The sequence below is a fragment of the Ornithodoros turicata genome, chromosome 3, assembly GCF_037126465.1.
Source record: "Ornithodoros turicata isolate Travis chromosome 3, ASM3712646v1, whole genome shotgun sequence".
Lineage (NCBI taxonomy): Eukaryota > Metazoa > Arthropoda > Arachnida > Ixodida > Argasidae > Ornithodoros > Ornithodoros turicata.
In genome coordinates this window covers 341,504-363,141 of record NC_088203.1, presented here as the reverse complement: position 1 = coordinate 363,141, position 21,638 = coordinate 341,504, and the positions used below count along the sequence as shown (strand labels likewise).

At 49.8% G+C, this 21,638-nt stretch overlaps 1 protein-coding gene across 5 annotated transcripts in view; it reads left to right on the top strand.

Moving 5' to 3' along the window:
- Nucleotides 1-21,638, top strand: part of LOC135387768 (protein FAM76A-like) — a 43,165-nt gene that overhangs the window by 7,560 nt on the left and 13,967 nt on the right. For 4 of the 5 annotated variants that reach the window (XM_064616879.1, XM_064616883.1, XM_064616882.1 and 1 more), the window contains exons 3-7: nt 4,797-5,094; nt 5,152-5,191; nt 5,341-5,460; nt 11,410-11,526; nt 11,578-11,661. In XM_064616879.1, the coding sequence (XP_064472949.1) occupies nt 4,797-5,094; nt 5,152-5,191; nt 5,341-5,460; nt 11,410-11,526; nt 11,578-11,661 (659 nt within the window). The remainder of the gene's footprint in view (nt 1-4,796; nt 5,095-5,151; nt 5,192-5,340; nt 5,461-11,409; nt 11,527-11,577; nt 11,662-21,638) is intronic. The other variant, XM_064616881.1, reaches the window with a different exon arrangement.

The following is a 21,638-nucleotide window of genomic DNA, read 5'->3' as shown; positions in this document are numbered from 1 at the left end:
GATATGGTACAAACTACAGAACTGAAGGTGCAAGAATTTATATGCCGAATCTACAATACTTATAAAAATATCTGCACATCAACGTCGGAAGGGCCACTAGGATTGATGGCGGAGTTTTTGAGATTTGCTAACGAAGAATTGAAATACACTAGACCAGATGTAATTGTAATCATTGCAATGGGCATTGCATTCATCAAGAAAGCAGTCGGATCAAATTATCATATACAAGCGGTCTATATCGCACGATTCATTACGGATTTGTTGAAATTACACATATCTGAGATGGAAAGTACATAAAATCTTATCACGTGATATGTTCCACTACCACGGCAACGCAATTATTTTCTTCTACCGGTCTCTGCAACGATGTCGAATCAACAGAAGTTCAATATTGTCGTGCAAGGTCTGATGTATTATCACCTGTTGAAACTTAACAAACACATCAATTGCGGTGGACCACCGGACGATTTTCATCTAATACTCTCTTGTACGCCATTCAAGAATCTTCATACAAAGAAAGGAAACATCAATAAGAGACTATGCAAGTTCATCGCGACAAAGTGCAAGTTGTTGAAGCAATGCAAACATGATTGAGAAATATACATGCACTGTGGAATTTAATTCACGAAATAAGTTTTCACATGAGATTAGTGATCCTTTTTGTCGCGATGAACTTGCATAGTCTCTTATTGATGTTTCCTTTCTTTGTATGAAGATTCTTGAATGGCGTACAAGAGAGTATTAGATGAAAATCGTCCGGTGGTCCACCGCAATTGATGTGTTTGTTAAGTTTCAACAGGTGATAATACATCAGACCTTGCACGACAATATTGAACTTCTGTTGATTCGACATCGTTGCAGAGACCGGTAGAAGAAAATAATTGCGTTGCCGTGGTAGTGGAACATATCACGTGATAAGATTTTATGTACTTTCCATCTCAGATATGTGTAATTTCAACAAATCCGTAATGAATCGTGCGATATAGACCGCTTGTATATGATAATTTGATCCGACTGCTTTCTTGATGAATGCAATGCCCATTGCAATGATTACAATTACATCTGGTCTAGTGTATTTCAATTCTTCGTTAGCAAATCTCAAAAACTCCGCCATCAATCCTAGTGGCCCTTCCGACGTTGATGTGCAGATATTTTTATAAGTATTGTAGATTCGGCATATAAATTCTTGCACCTTCAGTTCTGTAGTTTGTACCATATCCCCGAATACGACCATGTCTAGGACGTATTGAAATGCAGCGATAATGAAATCGTTTCGCGGCTCCTCCTTTTCGAAGCAGTTTTTTATCACATCTTCCCATGACTTATGGTATCGAGTACAAAATCTGTCCATCTTTTCAAAGTAGAGCAATTGTCTCTTCTGTTTTCAAGTGCACGTCTACACTTAATTAAAAGCATATCTATGTTTATTTTATTGATTAAAATTTTATTATCTGATTTAGAATGCTATAATCTCCGCCTGTCGTGAGAATTATTGTTTTGATTTTGTTTCAAGTATTCACTCGACTGATACTCTGAGTTGTGAACTTACTGCCTGAAATAATTATTGTCTTGTATTTGTTTCAATTGTTCACTCGATTGACATAAGTAAGTACCTCTAAGATGGGAATGCCTCATAACTCTGAGTTGCATTTCACATTTGATATTTCTGTGTGGTTCATTAGAAATTTCTGTTGCAAGATATTACAAAAATTGACATAATTAAATTTGTTTCTCGTTTTTGATTGAGTATCGTTGCTACCAATTAATAATTTGGACTTTCTCTACATCTTCAATAACAATATCGCATCTCTACAAACTTAGCCGACTTGACAACCACTTTGACGAAAGATTTCCGTTTCAGTGAAAGGATGCGAAAAGATAGTGACCCCCGCGAGTGATATCGACATCTATTTGCGCTGCACAATAAAATATATCGCCTTTGAACTCTCTCTTATCTGACCTCTAGAGCATTCTGTTTGCTGGATGAAGGAATATAGCCCCCAACCCTTTGAGTGATAATGCACAGTGCTTTGGCCATATAGATAGAGACAAAGTCTCCGGGCTTTAAGGAAAAGAGTGAAAACAGTGCATATTTCCTACGTCTTGAATACCTCCATTAAGGTTCGTAGTGTTTGTTAGAATGAAAATTGTATATTGATTGATTTTATGATGGTTCAATGATAGATTATTTTCCTCTGTTGTTGTTTACGTGTCGCCGCGTGTTCCTCTGTTCTTCAGCGTTAAGTCTGTGCTATTTCGCCTTTGATAGATTGATTAGCTATTATTTCTCTATGTGTTGGATGGTGCGCAGGTTTGGCTCTCTATTAATTGTAGCTGTTGATTGTGTTGTTTCTCGTTATTTCCTTACGTCTATGCTATTCACTTAATAAGAAAGTGAGAAGTTGAGTAATGTTGGAATATGAAACTGAGATTCCCTATTGCGCTCGAAATGTTATGACAGATATTCACGCTATTGCAAAGATGGTTCTCACGTCTCAGACTTTTTATAATACAATTTGTAATTTGATTGTCATCATATTGATTAAGAATATCTTCTTTGTAGTGGTATAGATTTTATTTCCTCTTGTGTTCGTGTCGTTTGTGTTCTGATTGTTGGCTGGGAACGTGCTATGTGTTGAAGTTCATTTTTAACATGTCTATTTTGTCTATGTTGTTTTGATTAGAAATATTTTCTTTGCAGTGGTATATAGATTTTATTACCTCTTGTGTTCGTGTCGCTCTTTGTTCTGTTTGTTGGCTAGGAGTGTGCTATGTGGTGAAGTGGAATATCTTCTTTATATTGGTATAGATTTTATTTCCTCTTGTGTTTGTGTCGCTCTTTGTTCTGTTTGTTGGCTAGGAGTGTGCTATGTGGTGAAGTGGAATATCTTCTTTGTATTGGTATAGATTTTATTTCCTCTTGTGTTCGTGTCGTTCTTTGTTCTGTTTGTTGGCTAGGAGCGTGCTATGTGGTGAAGTGGAATATCTTCTTTGTATTGGAATAGATTTTATTTCCTCTTGTGTTCGTGTCCCATAGTCTTTCAGTGTCTCTGCTGTTCACAGTTAATTACATACAACTATCAGAACTTCCCGCTATTGCAAAGATGGTTCTCACGTATAGCAATATTAGACTTTTTATAATACAAGTTATAATTTTGTTTATAATCATGTTGATTAAGAATATCTTTGATTAAGTGTGGTGATCGATTTGATATGGTGTAGCTATTATTTCCCTACATGTCGGTTAGGTTCTATATTAATGCTATGTGTTGATTCGAATTATTGTCTTATGTCTGCGCTATTCACTTCAATAGAAATTAAATTTGTGTCACATTGGAATATTAGCTATTGTGCTCGAAATTACTTACACCTAACAGATTCTAACATCTCAGACTTTTTTATAATTTTGATTGTAATCGTATTGATTAAGAATATCTTAAATGCGCTATCACTTCTGATTCATTGAAAACTTGGGATTACTGTTAATAAAAAAATATTGTGTTTGATTTGTGATACCTATTCAATGCTATTGTATCATACCTTTAATAAGTATTGTTACGTGTATTGTGTTCCTTCTATTTCCGATTTTTGGCTAAGTTTTTCCCATTGACACAGGGTCATAACATAATTCCTAATGACTTTAATAAATATATTTTCACTTGTACTTTTGCGTGTGGCTATCCTTTGCATGTAAACAGCCTACTGCACACCTGTTGTAGCTGGAAAAATTACGATTCAAGTCGACTCAGGCTGAAAAATGACGAAAGTCGGCGGTCCAGGCTGAATGGTAAACGCGCACGCAGCCCTCCACTCGAGCGCCGCCCACCTGTCGCGGGAAGGAAGTCGGCCCAAGTAGGAAAATGGTGGAAGAAGTCAGCCCATGGGTGAATTGTAAGCGTGCACGCAGCCCTCCGGTCACGCTCCGCCCACCACAGCAGCCCTCCACCCGAGCACCACCATGTTACAGGTGGTAAATGTTTTTCGGCTGGGTTGTTCTCCTTCACCTGATTGGCATCACAATTCCTAGCACTGTTGGCTTTAATAAATATATCTCAACTTGATTGGCATTAATAAATATATTTTGACTTGTACTTTTTGTGTATGATCCTTCTTTGCATGTCTCTGCATGTAAACCGCTCACCTGTTGTATCGGAAAAATATGTGAAGTCGGCCCGAGTATGGTCAATGAAGTCTGCCCAGGCTGAAAAATATGCTACGATGAGCGCGCACGCAGCCCTCCCCCGCTGATAATCACGTGGACAACCCTCCGCACACGCACCGCGCAGGGAAAAATACGCGCAGGGCTCAGGGGTAGGGGCGCCGTAGTTTGGACCTCCCGTAGTTTCTCACCCTATCTATACTACTTGTAGGACCCTCAAATTGAAATACAGATACGCTAAACGCGCGCCGAAAAAAGTATATCCAAGACCCTGTGTGCGTGAATTTCATTCTGCAAGCAAATGCTGCTAAACCAGAACACAGGTTGTGATTACCCGCATTACCCATGGGGCCATTCTTCATCGAGACCTGAAGACTTTTAACCGCAGCACCTCTGGCCTTCACTTCATTATCTTGCAAATTGGACATCGAACACGAAGCGAATGGAAATTCCTCTCGTTGTTTTCAACACACGACCATCGAGGAGGACGACATTAGCACTGTAGTGCACATTCGGTAGTGGAAAGGGGATGATATCCTTTTTTCTGAGGGCGTTTCGTGCTGTTTGTAACGTGTTTTATTATGTGCGTCACCACATGACCATCCCTTGGTGACATCAAGATTCATGGGCTGTGTAGGAGTTTGTCTTCTCAAGTTTCGGCCAGCTGGCTTACACCGGAGCGTTTGAGCACAGCGGCCTCGCACGGCGCATAGCTCTGTGCTTGATGCAGGCGTTCGCCAGTTCCACCAACATGGCCATTTTCGGACTCATGTTCTGCGCCATGTTTGTTTCCATGTGGATCGACAACGCTACGGCGGCGCTTGCGGTTGTTCCCATCGTGAATGACACCTTCACTGCAATCCAGAGGAACACCTGCAGAAGAATGAACGATGCTTCCTTGAGGGAACTTGTCACCAGTTCCGGGAGCGGTCAAGGTATTTTTAAACCCAGGTCTGGATAGGATGGGGCCATCATTTTCTTTCTTTTTTCAGATGACGTAGTCATATCAGAAGAGCTTGAGGACGAACTATTGTAAGTGGATGGAGAGATGTGTATGACGGGTAGAAATCCAGCGAACCAGTAGGGCAGTATAAAGGGAGTTGCCTCAGGGCAAGAGCCGCCGATATTCCGAAGAGAGACTGTTCTTCTTCTGGGCTCATGACGTGTGACTTTCTCCATAGTAAACTGGAAAGAATGCGACAGACGGCGCTCATTGGTGTAGGCTTTGCTGCAACGATCGGCAACTTCGGCTACATCTCGGGCCATGCGCTCAATTACTACGTCATCGGCATGATTGAACAGTAAGGATTCTTTTAGATGCTAGGGAATGACGTCAAAACGACGAGCCATGTTTTTGTCGTTTGAGAGCTTTTGTGAGTTCCTCCCCTGACCATGATGGCTGTGGCTTTCGGAAGGACAAATTATGTGTCGAATTCGATTCAACATCACGGCATACGTACAGCTTGCGCCAAAAGTCCACTGAACACGTGAGCGGTGTTTTTCTCCGCGCCACCCTATAGCGGCGGCCGGAAGTTGGCGGGAGCGGCAGGTCCATTCATTTTGAGGGGGCGCAGAGTATAACACAAGCAGCGACCCACCGTGGCGTTTGCAGCAATTCCCCCACAAGGGCATGCCAGTGTAGCGTTTCACAAGGCAAATTCCTATCGCAGTTCGCAGCTGGAAGATAACAAGAATGACATAGAGCGACAACCAGTTGGCCCCCTTCTCCAGTTTCTTTTCTCTTTTTCGTTCTCGTGTTCCTTTTATTTTGTCTGGGGATGACGGGCGCTAGCAAATAAAAGCGTACGGTACTGACGTAGAGAGAAAAAAGAGCCAAATGACACTTCATTTATATTTTATTTAGTATCGCGTGAAGCCCCCGTTCGCGGAGATCACAGCGGACATGCGGTCTGGCAGCGACTGATAGAGCCGGCCCACGAGGTGAAGTACCTCCTTGAGGGACGTCAATTCCATGTTTATCGTCTCCCATAAGGCGTCCTTGGACCGATCGGCACCCGCTTTTTGCTCATTCGGAATTTCATCATGCCCCATGTATTTGCAAAAACGTTCAGATCCGGGCTGCCCGCAGACCACTCAAGCTGCATGATATCGTCTAGTTTGCGCTGGACAGTGAACGACATGTGAACCGAGCTTCTGTATTGCTGTATTGACTAAAGCAGCCGTCAGGGGAAGGACCGTCAAGGACGTATGGGAGCAGATGATCTTCGATCACTCTAACGTATGCTGCTCGGTTGAAGCGGCCATCTAGGCGGACAAGAGGCCCCAAGCCCTGGTGCGAAAGGGCGCCCCACACGCTCACGGAGTGCCGTCCACTGGAGACCACGCTGTGAACGTACTGGGGTAGATATCTGAAAAGGAAAAAAAAATGAATAGGGCCGTCTCGAAGCAGGCGCGGACTCTCAAGGCCTTACCTGCAGTTGGGAGGACGCCAAACCCGCCTCCTCTGGGACCACTTCGTACTAAACGTTGCCTCATCAGTAAGCAGGACAGAAGAACACCTACAGTAAGAACACCTCTCAGTGCTCCGGCTTCAGCGCGGGCTTCTGAACTGCGACTCCGGAACGGAGACCCCCGAGGCACGCTAATCTTCATCGGATGGTTGTACTCGACACTTGTAGGCTCAGCTCCTTCTTTAGATCGACAGCCCTCAGAAACGGGTCTACCACGTTTGCAGCAATTATTGCCCTGTCCTCGTCCGACGTCGTTGCCTGCGGCCGTCCAGACCTTGGTGCATCTTCATGTTGCCCTTCATCCCGGAAGCGCTAAATGATACGGTTCACAGAAGACAAGCAGCATCCCCTCCTCTCGGGCAATCGTTCGCTGAGAATGGGGTGAGCTGATGATGGATTGAGGGAGACCCCAAGCATCATACAGCATGATGCTTGGGGTCTCCCTCACCCCATCATCACTGCCGCTGTATGAAAGGACAAAGCCTTCTTCACCTCAGCACTAGTTCAAGATGACCGGCGACAGGGATTAGTCTGGAGCGGAGGCGACAGATCGTGTACATGTCGCTTGCAGTGCATTCTCAGCGAACGATTGCTCGAGAGGGGATGCTGCTTGTCTTCGGTGAACCGTATAATTCAGCCCTTCCATGATGAAGTGCACCTTGAAGATGCACCAAGGGTCTGGACGACCGCGGGCAACGACGTCGGACCAGGACGGGATAGTAATTGCTGCAAACGTGGTCGACCCGTTTCTGACGGCTGTCGATCTAAAGAAGGAGCTGAGCCTGCAAGCGTCGAGTACGACCATCCGACGAAGACTAGCGTGCCTCAGGGGTCTCCGTTCCGGAGTCGCGGTTCTAAAACCCGCGCTGAAGCCGGAATACCGAGAGGCAAGACTGCACTTTGTCTTACGCTACGCGGAGTGTGACCCCGCGCAGTGGAGCCACGTGCTGTTTACTGATCAGGCAACGTTTAATACGAAGGAGATCCCAGAAGAGGCGGGTTTGGCGTCCTCCTAACTGCAGGTAACACGTTCGCGCTTGCTTCTCGAGACGGCCCAATTCATTTTTTTTTTTCTTTTTCAGATATCTACCACAGTATGTTCACAGCATGGTCTCCAGCGGACGGCACTCCGTGAGCGTGTGGGGCGCCCTTTCGCACCAGGGCTTGGGGCCTCTTGTCCGCCTAGAAGGCCGCTTCAACGGAGCAGCATACGTTAGAGTCACCGAAGATCATCTGCTCCCATGCGTCCTTGACGGTCCTTTCCCTGACGGTTGCTTTATTCTACAGCAAGACAGAAGCCCGGTTCACATGTTGTCCACTGTACAGCGCAGACTAGACGATCTTGGTATCATGCAGCTTGACTGGCCCGCGTGCAGCCCGGATCTGAACGTGATTGAAAATATATAAGGCATGATGAAATTCCGAATGAGCAAAAAGCATGTGCCAATTCGGGTCAAGGACGCCTTATGGGAGGCGATAAACATGGAATGGACGTCCCTCAAGGAAGACGTAGTACAGCTTGGGACAAAAGTTTACGGAACACCGGGGTGTCGCATTTCTCCATCGGAGCGACATCCTGGTAGCAAACAGACGCGGACACACATACTGAGAGATGGATAGAATATACGGTCACCCGTTTCTTATTCGATCTCTTCCTGACAGCTAGTAGGGGACCGCTCCAATGAAGAAATACACCAGTGCCGTGTTCCGTAAACTTTTGTCCCAAGCTGTACTACACCCCGTGGGCCGGCTCTATCAATCGCTGCCAGACCGCATGTCCGCTGTGATCTCCGCGAACGGGGGCTTCACGCGATACTAAATAAAATATTAATGAAGTGCATTTTGGTTCCTTCCCAGGCAAAAATTTTTTGAACTGGTACCAGTTGAACTGTGTTATCGAACAGGGACCAGTTCAACCGGTCCCAGATCAACTGGTACCAGTTGGGACAACTGGTCCCTGTTCGATAACAGTTCACCCAGTCCCAGTTGCAACCGGTCCCAGTTGAGACTGGGACCGGTTAGAAACCAGTTGGGCCAACTGGTACCAGTTGAGACTGGGACCAGCCAGAAACCAGTTGGGCCAACTGGTCCCAGCTGATCGAACTGGTCCCAGTCTCAACTGGTACGAGTTAACCCAACTGGTTTCTAACCGCTCGCAGTCTCGACTGGAACTGGTTGCGAACCTCATTATTGAGCTGGGACCGGTTGAAGTGGCTTCACTTAGAGCGGCCTGCTCGTACAGAGGTTAGCTTGTATATAACTGGTGCCCCCTTGCAGGGTCGCTGTTGCCAGCAACGGCAGTTCCAAAGAACTGCAATGCAAAATTGTATTTTATTTGTAGTCAAACATTACACATATTCTAATGTACATGTAGCGTAACTATAACGTAATTAAATTATAACAGTTGATGAACTACAGAGTTACATGGAATAGATAATACTTCATGGTTGATTGGTTCCTTGCTTGACTGCCTTGTGGACATCTTGAATCATTCAACAAAGTATTTGAGACGATCTTAATAGCACACGATGGATCGATATTTTCCTATGAACCCCAGCAGCTTAAGGTTTCTGGAAAGTTGAAAAGGCACAAGTGAATATGCATTCAACTGGTAGTGTGTGCCTGGACAGTCACTCAATTTGAGCAGTCATGGCCCCGGAAAGTACGCGAATCTCTTAACATTTCCGTTGTGCAGTAGTTGGACCTTTCAACTAAGAGATTCGCCGGATTTCGGGGGCAATGAGTACTACTCTGGCGCACTACGCTAGTTCGACAACATCCGTGGTGTGAAGGATCTAAAACACGAGAATGAACGAAAAAAAAAGCAAAAATAAAAACATGAATGAAAAAAGTTGCTGGTAACGTTAACATAAACCGGATGTTGCTCGTAAAACGGCATGCACTTGCAGGTGTAACGAATGTGACGCGGAACAAAGAGAAGAGGTTCTAGCAGAAGTAATATTTCTAAATGGTGCACAAGGAAAAATCACTTAAGCATATAGTACTCACGATATAAAGCGGTCTCCACAGTTGTAGTCGAGCTGTAATCCTATAACACCCACCCGCCCGGCCGCTGGCGTTCATTGTACTGTCGCACTGTCGTAACTTGCAGACAAATCCTTTAGATTACAACACCAACGCCTATCCCAGGCGAAAATTTGAGCTGGGACGTCAACTGGTACCAGCTCGTCCCCAGTTCGCACCAACTGGTGGTCAACTGGAACCAACTGGTACCAAACTGGTGGTAACTGGAAAGTAAACTGGTACCAGTTCAAGCTGGGCTGGTGGCAACTGGGCACTTTGTGGTACCAGTTCAAGCTGGACTGGTAGCAACTGGGAAGTGAACAGGTACCAGTTCAAGCTGGGCTGGCGGTAACTGGAAGGTGAACTGGTACCAGTTCAAGCTGGGCTGGTGGCAACTGGAAAGTGAACTGGTACCAGTTCAAGCTGGACTGGTAGCAACTGGAAGTGAGGTGGTGCCAGTTCGAATTGGACCAGTTTATATATTTGGGGGGAAGTTTCGGTTTCAGTGCCAGGACAGTTTAATACGAAGATTGCAAGACGAAGTTATAAAAACGATCAGAAAGTAACTTTATTAGTACAAATAATCATATTTCAATCTTTGGTAGAGTTCCTACGAAAGTTATTTTGGAACTCTTATATTTGTATTTTATGCGTTCCTGCTCCCGCGGTCGCTTGCTTAGCAGCGTGCTTGTACAGCGATTTTTGCCCGTTATGTTCTTAGCGTGATGTGTGACATTTCTGCCCTTTCTTTTTTCTACGTCAATATCTTACGCTTTTATTTGCCAATGCCCGTCATCCCCAGACAAAATAAAAGGAAGACGAGAACGAAAAAGAGAAAAGAAACTGCAGAAGGGGGCCAACTGGTTGTCGCTCTGTGTCATTCTTGTTATCTTCCAGCTGCGAACTGCGATAAGGATTTGCCTGGTGAAACGCTCCACGGGCATGCCCTTGTGGGGTAATTGCTGCGAACGCCACGGTGGGTCGCTGCCTGTGTTATGCCCTGCGCCCCCTCAAAATGAATGGACCTGCCCGCTCCCGCCAACTTCCGGCCGCCGCTAGGGTGGCGCGGCGCGAAGAAAGATGTCACTCGCGTGTTCAGTGGACTTTGGGCGCAAGCTGTAGTTCAGCTTACCTTGGCATCCTGAATTTATTATACATTTGCTGCCGAAACCCAGGTATCCCTGTTTATTTACTCATTAAACAGTATACAGGGTGTCCCAGCTAAATGCAAACATATTTGTTATAAAAATATCACTTTTTCCAAGATCAAGTCAACTGTAATATAACATATGCTAAAGCACTCCTTAGGAGGGCATTAGCAAACTCCTAAGGCAATGTCTTAATTAACTTTCAATAATTAACGTTCTAATTATAAAAGCTACGAAGTTGTCCCAAGTAGAACATCTGGTCCCTTCGCTCACATGATACCGGAGCCGTTTTCAGAACAAAAATCCGTTCAATAGATCGGTCGAAAAAAAATTAGTGAAGGAACACCATTTCTTCTTTATTTCTAATTTAAAGTGCTGCTTTTTCCGTGTTCAACGAGCGTGTGAAATCCTTGGGAAAACGTTCCTTTTGAGCTGCGATGCCAAGTTCCATCATTTACCGATACGCTCTTTCCAGCAGTCTGAAAAGTGTGCGAAACTCGTCCGCAGGAGCTCATTTTATTCGTTGCTGAACATGAAAAACAAAAAATGGTGTCTCTTAAAGGCCTTAGCTTGAGTGAGGCTCATTGCAACCCTTATTTACTTTCAGAGACTACAAGTATGTCGGCGTGAGCGCAAAAACCTGGTTTCTCTTCCACTTCCCTCTGTGTCTGGTTCAAGTCATTTTCATCTGGTCGCTGCTTACTTATCTGAAGCTAGGAAAACAGTAAGAGGAGGCAGAGTAGACGCAGTATCATTCAATAGCATTAATTAACAGGGTGGAATCCAAACAGCAGGCCTTTATCGACGGCGACGTTCGACACAGTGTCAAGGAACAAATCAGAGGGCTTGGTCCTGTCACGTGAGTAACGTTTTTACCATGGGCTTATCACGCTTGCTCTATGAATGCATACAACCGAGAAAAACGCACGTATTTGTATGCGCATGTGCATGCATCTCTCACCAACCAAGAATATTGTAATGTTCCTTCTCGAATCCAATACTCCAAACTGTGACATCTTCTTTCTTGTTCGTGACCCCACCCTCTCGTCCTCCTCGTTGGCACCTTACAAATATTATTTGCAAAAACACCAAAACCTAGTAAAGCAAAGTTCGAAAAACACGTATTTAGAATTTGCCGAGGCACTCGTACAAACAGTCTAGTGTGGGAAGACTGCTCCACTGCCCGACCTGCGCTTACGTTCGCAAACGATGTCGGTCAGGTCCCAGGATCGCCACCAACATATTCAGAAAATTGATCTTTAGGGGAAGCTTGGCAACAGAAAACGTGTTTATCTACGGTGTACATTCGATCAACCTTTTCGAGACGCAAGGTCTGAAACCCCTATCTGGACAAATGATTCATCTGAACAATCATCTGCAAAAAGAATCTTCTACTATCTCAGATACTGCGGCCTTGAATACTATATACTACATAAATGATACTTGATGATACTACATAAATACGTAGAAGAGATCCTCTACGCGTGTTCCTCTCCGTGAGTCCCGATGATGGAATGTTTCTGATGTGGTTCTCAACCAGGATGTTACCGAAGCGTTAGCGCGATAGCGCGTGGAAGCAAGGCCAAGGCGATATCGTCGTCGTCCACGGGGGCCAGAAAGACCGAAAACGCAACACCACAAAAGCAGCAGATATGGGCGGCGCCCCCCTGAGATGGAAATTCTGGGAATATCCTCGGTGCGCCAGTGGAAATGTTGTGTAGGTGATAGCAGGGTGATGGGGGCAGCGTGGGACATGACTGCGAGCGTCTCCCAGATTGCAAGCGGGCCGAGCCGACTTATGTGCAGCGTCAGGGAAAAAGGACAGGGGGGGCGACCGGTAGCGGAGCGCGTTGCTCATTAGAGTGTCGCTGGTGATGCCGGAGGGTGCCACCACGAAGTAGGTGGAGGCATGAAGCACAGTGCGGGACCACGGCGTACCGCGACAGGCACTGGGCGTTGAAGCCGAATGGTGCCGGGTCGGAAGAAGCGAGCCGTGACCTCCCATTACGAGTCCCATGTAGGAAGGCGTGCTCTTTGGCCCACGAGGCGGGCCCTAGCGCCATCTGCTTCCTGAGCAGGCGTGCAGGTCTTCATGCCTGATGTGGTCGTTGTGAAGTTTTGAGATGATAGAAGTCCGAAGGTCAGCATATCATCCCACCCCATCTGTCACACCGTCGTCACATTTCTGAGCACACACTGCTACCTTTCAATTGGTCACCCGTCAAATCTTTTGGACAGCGTTCCCTCACTTTGAACTTGGGCCTCCGTCAAAACTTTCAGTGGATATTCATCATAGCCGACGTCTGATGCAATCATCGGCGAAAATTTTCCGTCATTTTGATCTGGTTGACATGAAGAGGCACCTCCTCCTCGATAACAGTGCAAGCCTGTCTGTAATGGAAGTGTGTACTGTGGAAACCTGTGTTCCCACAACTTCGGGGCCTCAGCCCGTTTGTTCCGTCGCCAAGGAAGACACAGCAAGCGAAAAATGCAATCAACAACAAAGATTTTGTTACATGCCGTTTGGTCACACGGGCGAGCTGCCAGCGCCACATCGCCAACACCGTTAAACAAGGCCAGAAAAAAAAAAACTAAAAACACACTCAGCAGTGTCTGTGTACTTGTATCTTGGAGTTTCTTGGAATCCCTTGGAAATCGCTGGGGAGGTGCGTTAGCTTAGCTCATTTGGTAGAGCCTTGGACCGATAATCCAGAAGGAGTGGGTTCGAATCCTACAGCTGGCTAACCTTTTCAGTGACTTCCATCTTTCATTACTTCATTATATCTACCTGATCCGCCGCCCTAACACGTGCCGTCGGTCACCTGTCCTGCCACCTAGTAGCACACCCAACAAACGACAGAAATGGCCTACATCCCCCCACCCCCATGTCTTCCACGTACACGTCATCCATAGTTCTTCGTCTGACATCCCCAGCACTACGTCCTCATTCGACTTGGTGGGGGGAATGCCTTGAGGCCTGAGCTTTTTGAGCGTGGCCAAGGTAATCGCGACAACTCCGTGGGCGGGCCGAACTGTCTGCTGCCTGCTGTTTTGTAGTGGGCCACGTCGGTGGATGCTACGGCAAATTTCTGGTACACCGCAAAGTGGACACCGGAGTCCTCTTTCTTCGGTAAGTGGGAAGGACGGGTCACTCAGGTGGCGATCAGTTAGGTTTAGTCCCTCGAAGGGCAGAGGCGCTTTGATGGGGTCGTCTGTAGGAAGCGTTCGTGGCTGCGCGGACCAGCGGGTACGGAGGACCACCAGCTGGCCCGTCCTACGATGTCCATCCCTCCGAACGATGCTTGCTCACGACTGCTTAAGAAAGAGCTAGAAGGGATCGTTCCTGCCCTTCTCCCCACTGCCAGCGTGTATCGTTGCGCAACAGTTAGTTAAGCGGCTGCGCTCACTGGGCACAATTTGGAATGGATTGTCTGTAGAAACCTACCATGCTGAAGAAACGCTGCAAGGCTCCTACGTTAGCGGGAACGGGATTCGATAGGGCTGATCATAAGCGATGCCAGCTGCACCTTGCGGGGGTTGATGGTTAGTCCCGCTTGCTTCATCCTTACAAGGACGATTGACAGGTGTTCAGAGTGTTCCTGAAATTTTATAGAAAACACTACTACGTCATCCATGTACGCCGCCACTGTACAATCAGCGCAGTCGCATCCCCGAGCCAGGACGATACGAAGCTCCCAAGGGCTCTGGGACCTTTGAACAGCACCAGTTTGGAGCATTTTATCAAGAACAGCGTCTAACACAGCACGCTTATGCACACTTAATGATCTCGGATTACAACGGCAGGGCCTAGCGTTACCCGTGTCTATGCTATGTTGTAATACAGAAGACTTCCCGGGTTTCTCCGTAAAGTCACCGTCAAACTGCCGCAGTACTTGTTCAAGCTGACGGCGCTCCTCCTCAGGACCAGGGAATGATCCAGAGGCAGTCTGGAAGGGGACGGTTCGATGGACGTCGCTGCAGCTTGCTTAGCTGAACTGTTGTCTTGTACGTGACATGGCGAAAGGGGAAAATCCTGACGATCCGTTTGTAGACATATCCTCCACTGGGCAGGTCCAGTGCCAGTTTCTGCCAGATGATGAAGTCTCTGTCCACGATAACGGGCGCTGCCAGGCCAGGAAAATGGACGAAGCGCTGCTTTCGTCGTCTCCCATCGAAGTGAAACCAGTGCACAACTGAAGTTTGTGCTGGAATCTTGTCATTGGAAGCAAGACAAGGGTGAAATCTGTGGATTGCAGTTACACATTCCGTGGTACGCAGTGTTCGTAAACACAATCGCAGATAAGAGAGACCGTAGCCCTCGTGTCGATAAGGGCAATGTAATCTCTTCCGAAAATCCGAACAGCGATGTTTCATTCCTTGTCCTAGATGTTATCTCGGACGGAAAAAAGCAAAACGAGCTAAAGCGTCTCCTATTGTCTTGCTCCTTGCAATACTGCTAGCAATATTACTGTCAGAGTCCCCACCCACAGACCCAAACGGCACCACGGACTCCCGTTCCGCTGTCAAAGGACTGTGCGCCGTCCCAACGACCGCGCGGACGAGCCGTGGCCCCACGTTGGCCGTCAGTTATGGAAACCAGTGCTCCCGCAACCTCGGTGAGTCAGGCCGTCTGTCGCGCCCGCTCGGAGGACACGACAAAGCCCGGTGTAACCGACAAGAAGAAAATGAGTTATTCACGTACATTCCGACAGTTTCTAAAAGCAATACTCCTGTCCTGGCAGAGTCCCCAGCCACACACCCAAACGGTACCACGGTCTCCCGTTCCGCTATCGAAAAACTGTGCGCCGTCCCAACGACCGCGCAGACCAGCCGTGGCCCCACGTTGGCCGCCAGTTATGGAAACCAGTGCTCCCGCAACCTCGGTGAGTCAGGCCGTCTGTCGCGCCCGCTCGGAGGACACGACAAAGCCCGGTGTAACCGACAAGAAGAAAATGAGTTATTCACGTACATTCCGACAGTTTCTAAAAGCAATACTCCTGTCCTGGCAGAGTCCCCAGCCACACACCCAAACGGTACCACGGTCTCCCGTTCCGCTATCGAAAAACTGTGCGCCGTCCCAACGACCGCGCAGACCAGCCGTGGCCCCACGTTGGACGCCAGTTATGGAAACCAGTGCTCCCGCAACCTCGGTGAGTCAGGCCGTCTGTCGCGCCCGCTCGGAGGACACGACAAAGCCCGGTGTAACCGACAAGAAGAAAATGAGTTATTCACGTACATTCCGACAGTTTCTAAAAGCAATACTCCTGTCCTGGCAGAGTCCCCAGCCACACACCCAAACGGTACCACGGTCTCCCGTTCCGCTATCGAAAAACTGTGCGCCGTCCCAACGACCGCGCAGACCAGCCGTGGCCCCACGTTGGCCGCCAGTTATGGAAACCAGTGCTCCCGCAACCTCGGTGAGTCAGGCCGTCTGTCGCGCCCGCTCGGAGGACACGACAAAGCCCGGTGTAACCGACAAGAAGAAAATGAGTTATTCACGTACATTCCGACAGTTTCTAAAAGCAATACTCCTGTCCTGGCAGAGTCCCCAGCCACACACCCAAACGGTACCACGGTCTCCCGTTCCGCTATCGAAAAACTGTGCGCCGTCCCAACGACCGCGCAGACCAGCCGTGGCCCCACGTTGGCCGCCAGTTATGGAAACCAGTGCTCCCGCAACCTCGGTGAGTCAGGCCGTCTGTCGCGCCCGCTCGGAGGACACGACAAAGCCCGGTGTAACCGACAAGAAGAAAATGAGTTATTCACGTACATTCCGACAGTTTCTAAAAGCAATACTCCTGTCCTGGCAGAGTCCCCAGCCACACACCCAAACGGTACCACGGTCTCCCGTTCCGCTATCGAAAAACTGTGCGCCGTCCCAACGACCGCGCAGACCAGCCGTGGCCCCACGTTGGACGCCAGTTATGGAAACCAGTGCTCCCGCAACCTCGGTGAGTCAGGCCGTCTGTCGCGCCCGCTCGGAGGACACGACAAAGCCCGGTGTAACCGACAAGAAGAAAATGAGTTATTCACGTACATTCCGACAGTTTCTAAAAGCAATACTCCTGTCCTGGCAGAGTCCCCAGCCACACACCCAAACGGTACCACGGTCTCCCGTTCCGCTATCGAAAAACTGTGCGCCGTCCCAACGACCGCGCAGACCAGCCGTGGCCCCACGTTGGCCGCCAGTTATGGAAACCAGTGCTCCCGCAACCTCGGTGAGTCAGGCCGTCTGTCGCGCCCGCTCGGAGGACACGACAAAGCCCGGTGTAACCGACAAGAAGAAAATGAGTTATTCACGTACATTCCGACAGTTTCTAAAAGCAATACTCCTGTCCTGGCAGAGTCCCCAGCCACACACCCAAACGGTACCACGGTCTCCCGTTCCGCTATCGAAAAACTGTGCGCCGTCCCAACGACCGCGCAGACCAGCCGTGGCCCCACGTTGGCCGCCAGTTATGGAAACCAGTGCTCCCGCAACCTCGGTGAGTCAGGCCGTCTGTCGCGCCCGCTCGGAGGACACGACAAAGCCCGGTGTAACCGACAAGAAGAAAATGAGTTATTCACGTACATTCCGACAGTTTCTAAAAGCAATACTCCTGTCCTGGCAGAGTCCCCAGCCACACACCCAAACGGTACCACGGTCTCCCGTTCCGCTATCGAAAAACTGTGCGCCGTCCCAACGACCGCGCAGACCAGCCGTGGCCCCACGTTGGCCGCCAGTTATGGAAACCAGTGCTCCCGCAACCTCGGTGAGTCAGGCCGTCTGTCGCGCCCGCTCGGAGGACACGACAAAGCCCGGTGTAACCGACAAGAAGAAAATGAGTTATTCACGTACATTCCGACAGTTTCTAAAAGCAATACTCCTGTCCTGGCAGAGTCCCCAGCCACACACCCAAACGGTACCACGGTCTCCCGTTCCGCTATCGAAAAACTGTGCGCCGTCCCAACGACCGCGCAGACCAGCCGTGGCCCCACGTTGGACGCCAGTTATGGAAACCAGTGCTCCCGCAACCTCGGTGAGTCAGGCCGTCTGTCGCGCCCGCTCGGAGGACACGACAAAGCCCGGTGTAACCGACAAGAAGAAAATGAGTTATTCACGTACATTCCGACAGTTTCTAAAAGCAATACTCCTGTCCTGGCAGAGTCCCCAGCCACACACCCAAACGGTATACCACGGTCTCCCGTTCCGCTATCGAAAAACTGTGCGCCGTCCCAACGACCGCGCAGACCAGCCGTGGCCCCACGTTGGACGCCAGTTATGGAAACCAGTGCTCCCGCAACCTCGGTGAGTCAGGCCGTCTGTCGCGCCCGCTCGGAGGACACGACAAAGCCCGGTGTAACCGACAAGAAGAAAATGAGTTATTCACGTACATTCCGACAGTTTCTAAAAGCAATACTCCTGTCCTGGCAGAGTCCCCAGCCACACACCCAAACGGTACCACGGTCTCCCGTTCCGCTATCGAAAAACTGTGCGCCGTCCCAACGACCGCGCAGACCAGCCGTGGCCCCACGTTGGACGCCAGTTATGGAAACCAGTGCTCCCGCAACCTCGGTGAGTCAGGCCGTCTGTCGCGCCCGCTCGGAGGACACGACAAAGCCCGGTGTAACCGACAAGAAGAAAATGAGTTATTCACGTACATTCCGACAGTTTCTAAAAGCAATACTCCTGTCCTGGCAGAGTCCCCAGCCACACACCCAAACGGTACCACGGTCTCCCGTTCCGCTATCGAAAAACTGTGCGCCGTCCCAACGACCGCGCAGACCAGCCGTGGCCCCACGTTGGACGCCAGTTATGGAAACCAGTGCTCCCGCAACCTCGGTGAGTCAGGCCGTCTGTCGCGCCCGCTCGGAGGACACGACAAAGCCCGGTGTAACCGACAAGAAGAAAATGAGTTATTCACGTACATTCCGACAGTTTCTAAAAGCAATACTCCTGTCCTGGCAGAGTCCCCAGCCACACACCCAAACGGTACCACGGTCTCCCGTTCCGCTATCGAAAAACTGTGCGCCGTCCCAACGACCGCGCAGACCAGCCGTGGCCCCACGTTGGACGCCAGTTATGGAAACCAGTGCTCCCGCAACCTCGGTGAGTCAGGCCGTCTGTCGCGCCCGCTCGGAGGACACGACAAAGCCCGGTGTAACCGACAAGAAGAAAATGAGTTATTCACGTACATTCCGACAGTTTCTAAAAGCAATACTCCTGTCCTGGCAGAGTCCCCAGCCACACACCCAAACGGTACCACGGTCTCCCGTTCCGCTATCGAAAAACTGTGCGCCGTCCCAACGACCGCGCAGACCAGCCGTGGCCCCACGTTGGACGCCAGTTATGGAAACCAGTGCTCCCGCAACCTCGGTGAGTCAGGCCGTCTGTCGCGCCCGCTCGGAGGACACGACAAAGCCCGGTGTAACCGACAAGAAGAAAATGAGTTATTCACGTACATTCCGACAGTTTCTAAAAGCAATACTCCTGTCCTGGCAGAGTCCCCAGCCACACACCCAAACGGTACCACGGTCTCCCGTTCCGCTATCGAAAAACTGTGCGCCGTCCCAACGACCGCGCAGACCAGCCGTGGCCCCACGTTGGACGCCAGTTATGGAAACCAGTGCTCCCGCAACCTCGGTGAGTCAGGCCGTCTGTCGCGCCCGCTCGGAGGACACGACAAAGCCCGGTGTAACCGACAAGAAGAAAATGAGTTATTCACGTACATTCCGACAGTTTCTAAAAGCAATACTCCTGTCCTGGCAGAGTCCCCAGCCACACACCCAAACGGTACCACGGTCTCCCGTTCCGCTATCGAAAAACTGTGCGCCGTCCCAACGACCGCGCAGACCAGCCGTGGCCCCACGTTGGACGCCAGTTATGGAAACCAGTGCTCCCGCAACCTCGGTGAGTCAGGCCGTCTGTCGCGCCCGCTCGGAGGACACGACAAAGCCCGGTGTAACCGACAAGAAGAAAATGAGTTATTCACGTACATTCCGACAGTTTCTAAAAGCAATACTCCTGTCCTGGCAGAGTCCCCAGCCACACACCCAAACGGTACCACGGTCTCCCGTTCCGCTATCGAAAAACTGTGCGCCGTCCCAACGACCGCGCAGACCAGCCGTGGCCCCACGTTGGACGCCAGTTATGGAAACCAGTGCTCCCGCAACCTCGGTGAGTCAGGCCGTCTGTCGCGCCCGCTCGGAGGACACGACAAAGCCCGGTGTAACCGACAAGAAGAAAATGAGTTATTCACGTACATTCCGACAGTTTCTAAAAGCAATACTCCTGTCCTGGCAGAGTCCCCAGCCACACAACCAAACGGTACCACGGTCTCCCGTTCCGCTATCGAAAAACTGTGCGCCGTCCCAACGACCGCGCAGACCAGCCGTGGCCCCACGTTGGACGCCAGTTATGGAAACCAGTGCTCCCGCAACCTCGGTGAGTCAGGCCGTCTGTCGCGCCCGCTCGGAGGACACGACAAAGCCCGGTGTAACCGACAAGAAGAAAATGAGTTATTCACGTACATTCCGACAGTTTCTAAAAGCAATACTCCTGTCCTGGCAGAGTCCCCAGCCACACACCCAAACGGTACCACGGTCTCCCGTTCCGCTATCGAAAAACTGTGCGCCGTCCCAACGACCGCGCAGACCAGCCGTGGCCCCACGTTGGACGCCAGTTATGGAAACCAGTGCTCCCGCAACCTCGGTGAGTCAGGCCGTCTGTCGCGCCCGCTCGGAGGACACGACAAAGCCCGGTGTAACCGACAAGAAGAAAATGAGTTATTCACGTACATTCCGACAGTTTCTAAAAGCAATACTCCTGTCCTGGCAGAGTCCCCAGCCACACAACCAAACGGTACCACGGTCTCCCGTTCCGCTATCGAAAAACTGTGCGCCGTCCCAACGACCGCGCAGACCAGCCGTGGCCCCACGTTGGACGCCAGTTATGGAAACCAGTGCTCCAGCAACCTCGGTGAGTCAGGCCGTCTGTCGCTCCCGCTCGGAGGACACGACAAAGCCCGGTGTAACCGACAAGAAGAAAATGAGTTATTCACGTACATTCCGACAGTTTCTAAAAGCAATACTCCTGTCCTGGCAGAGTCCCCAGCCACACACCCAAACGGTACCACGGTCTCCCGTTCCGCTATCGAAAAACTGTGCGCCGTCCCAACGACCGCGCAGACCAGCCGTGGCCCCACGTTGGACGCCAGTTATGGAAACCAGTGCACCCGCAACCTCGGTGAGTCAGGCCGTCTGTCGCGCCCGCTCGGAGGACACGACAAAGCCCGGTGTAACCGACAAGAAGAAAATGAGTTATTCACGTACATTCCGACAGTTTCTAAAAGCAATACTCCTGTCCTGGCAGTCCCCAGCCACACACCCAAACGGTACCACGGTCTCCCGTTCCGCTATCGAAAAACTGTGCGCCGTCCCAACGACCGCGCAGACCAGCCGTGGCCCCACGTTGGACGCCAGTTATGGAAACCAGTGCACCCGCAACCTCGGTGAGTCAGGCCGTCTGTCGCGCCCGCTCGGAGGACACGACAAAGCCCGGTGTGACCGACAAGAAGAAAATGAGTTATTCACGTACATTCCGACAGCTTCTAAAAGTAATACTCGTGTCCTGCCAGAGTCCCCAGCCACACACCCAAACGGTACCACGGTCTCCCGTTCCGCTATAAAAATATGTGCGCCGTCCCAACGACCGCGCAGACGAGCCGTGGCCCCACGTTGGGCGCCAGTTATGGAAACCAGTGCTCCCGCAACCTCGGTGAATCAGGCCGTCTGTCGTGCCCGCTGGGACGACGCAACAAAGCCCGGTGTAACCTACAAGAAGAAAATGAGTTATTC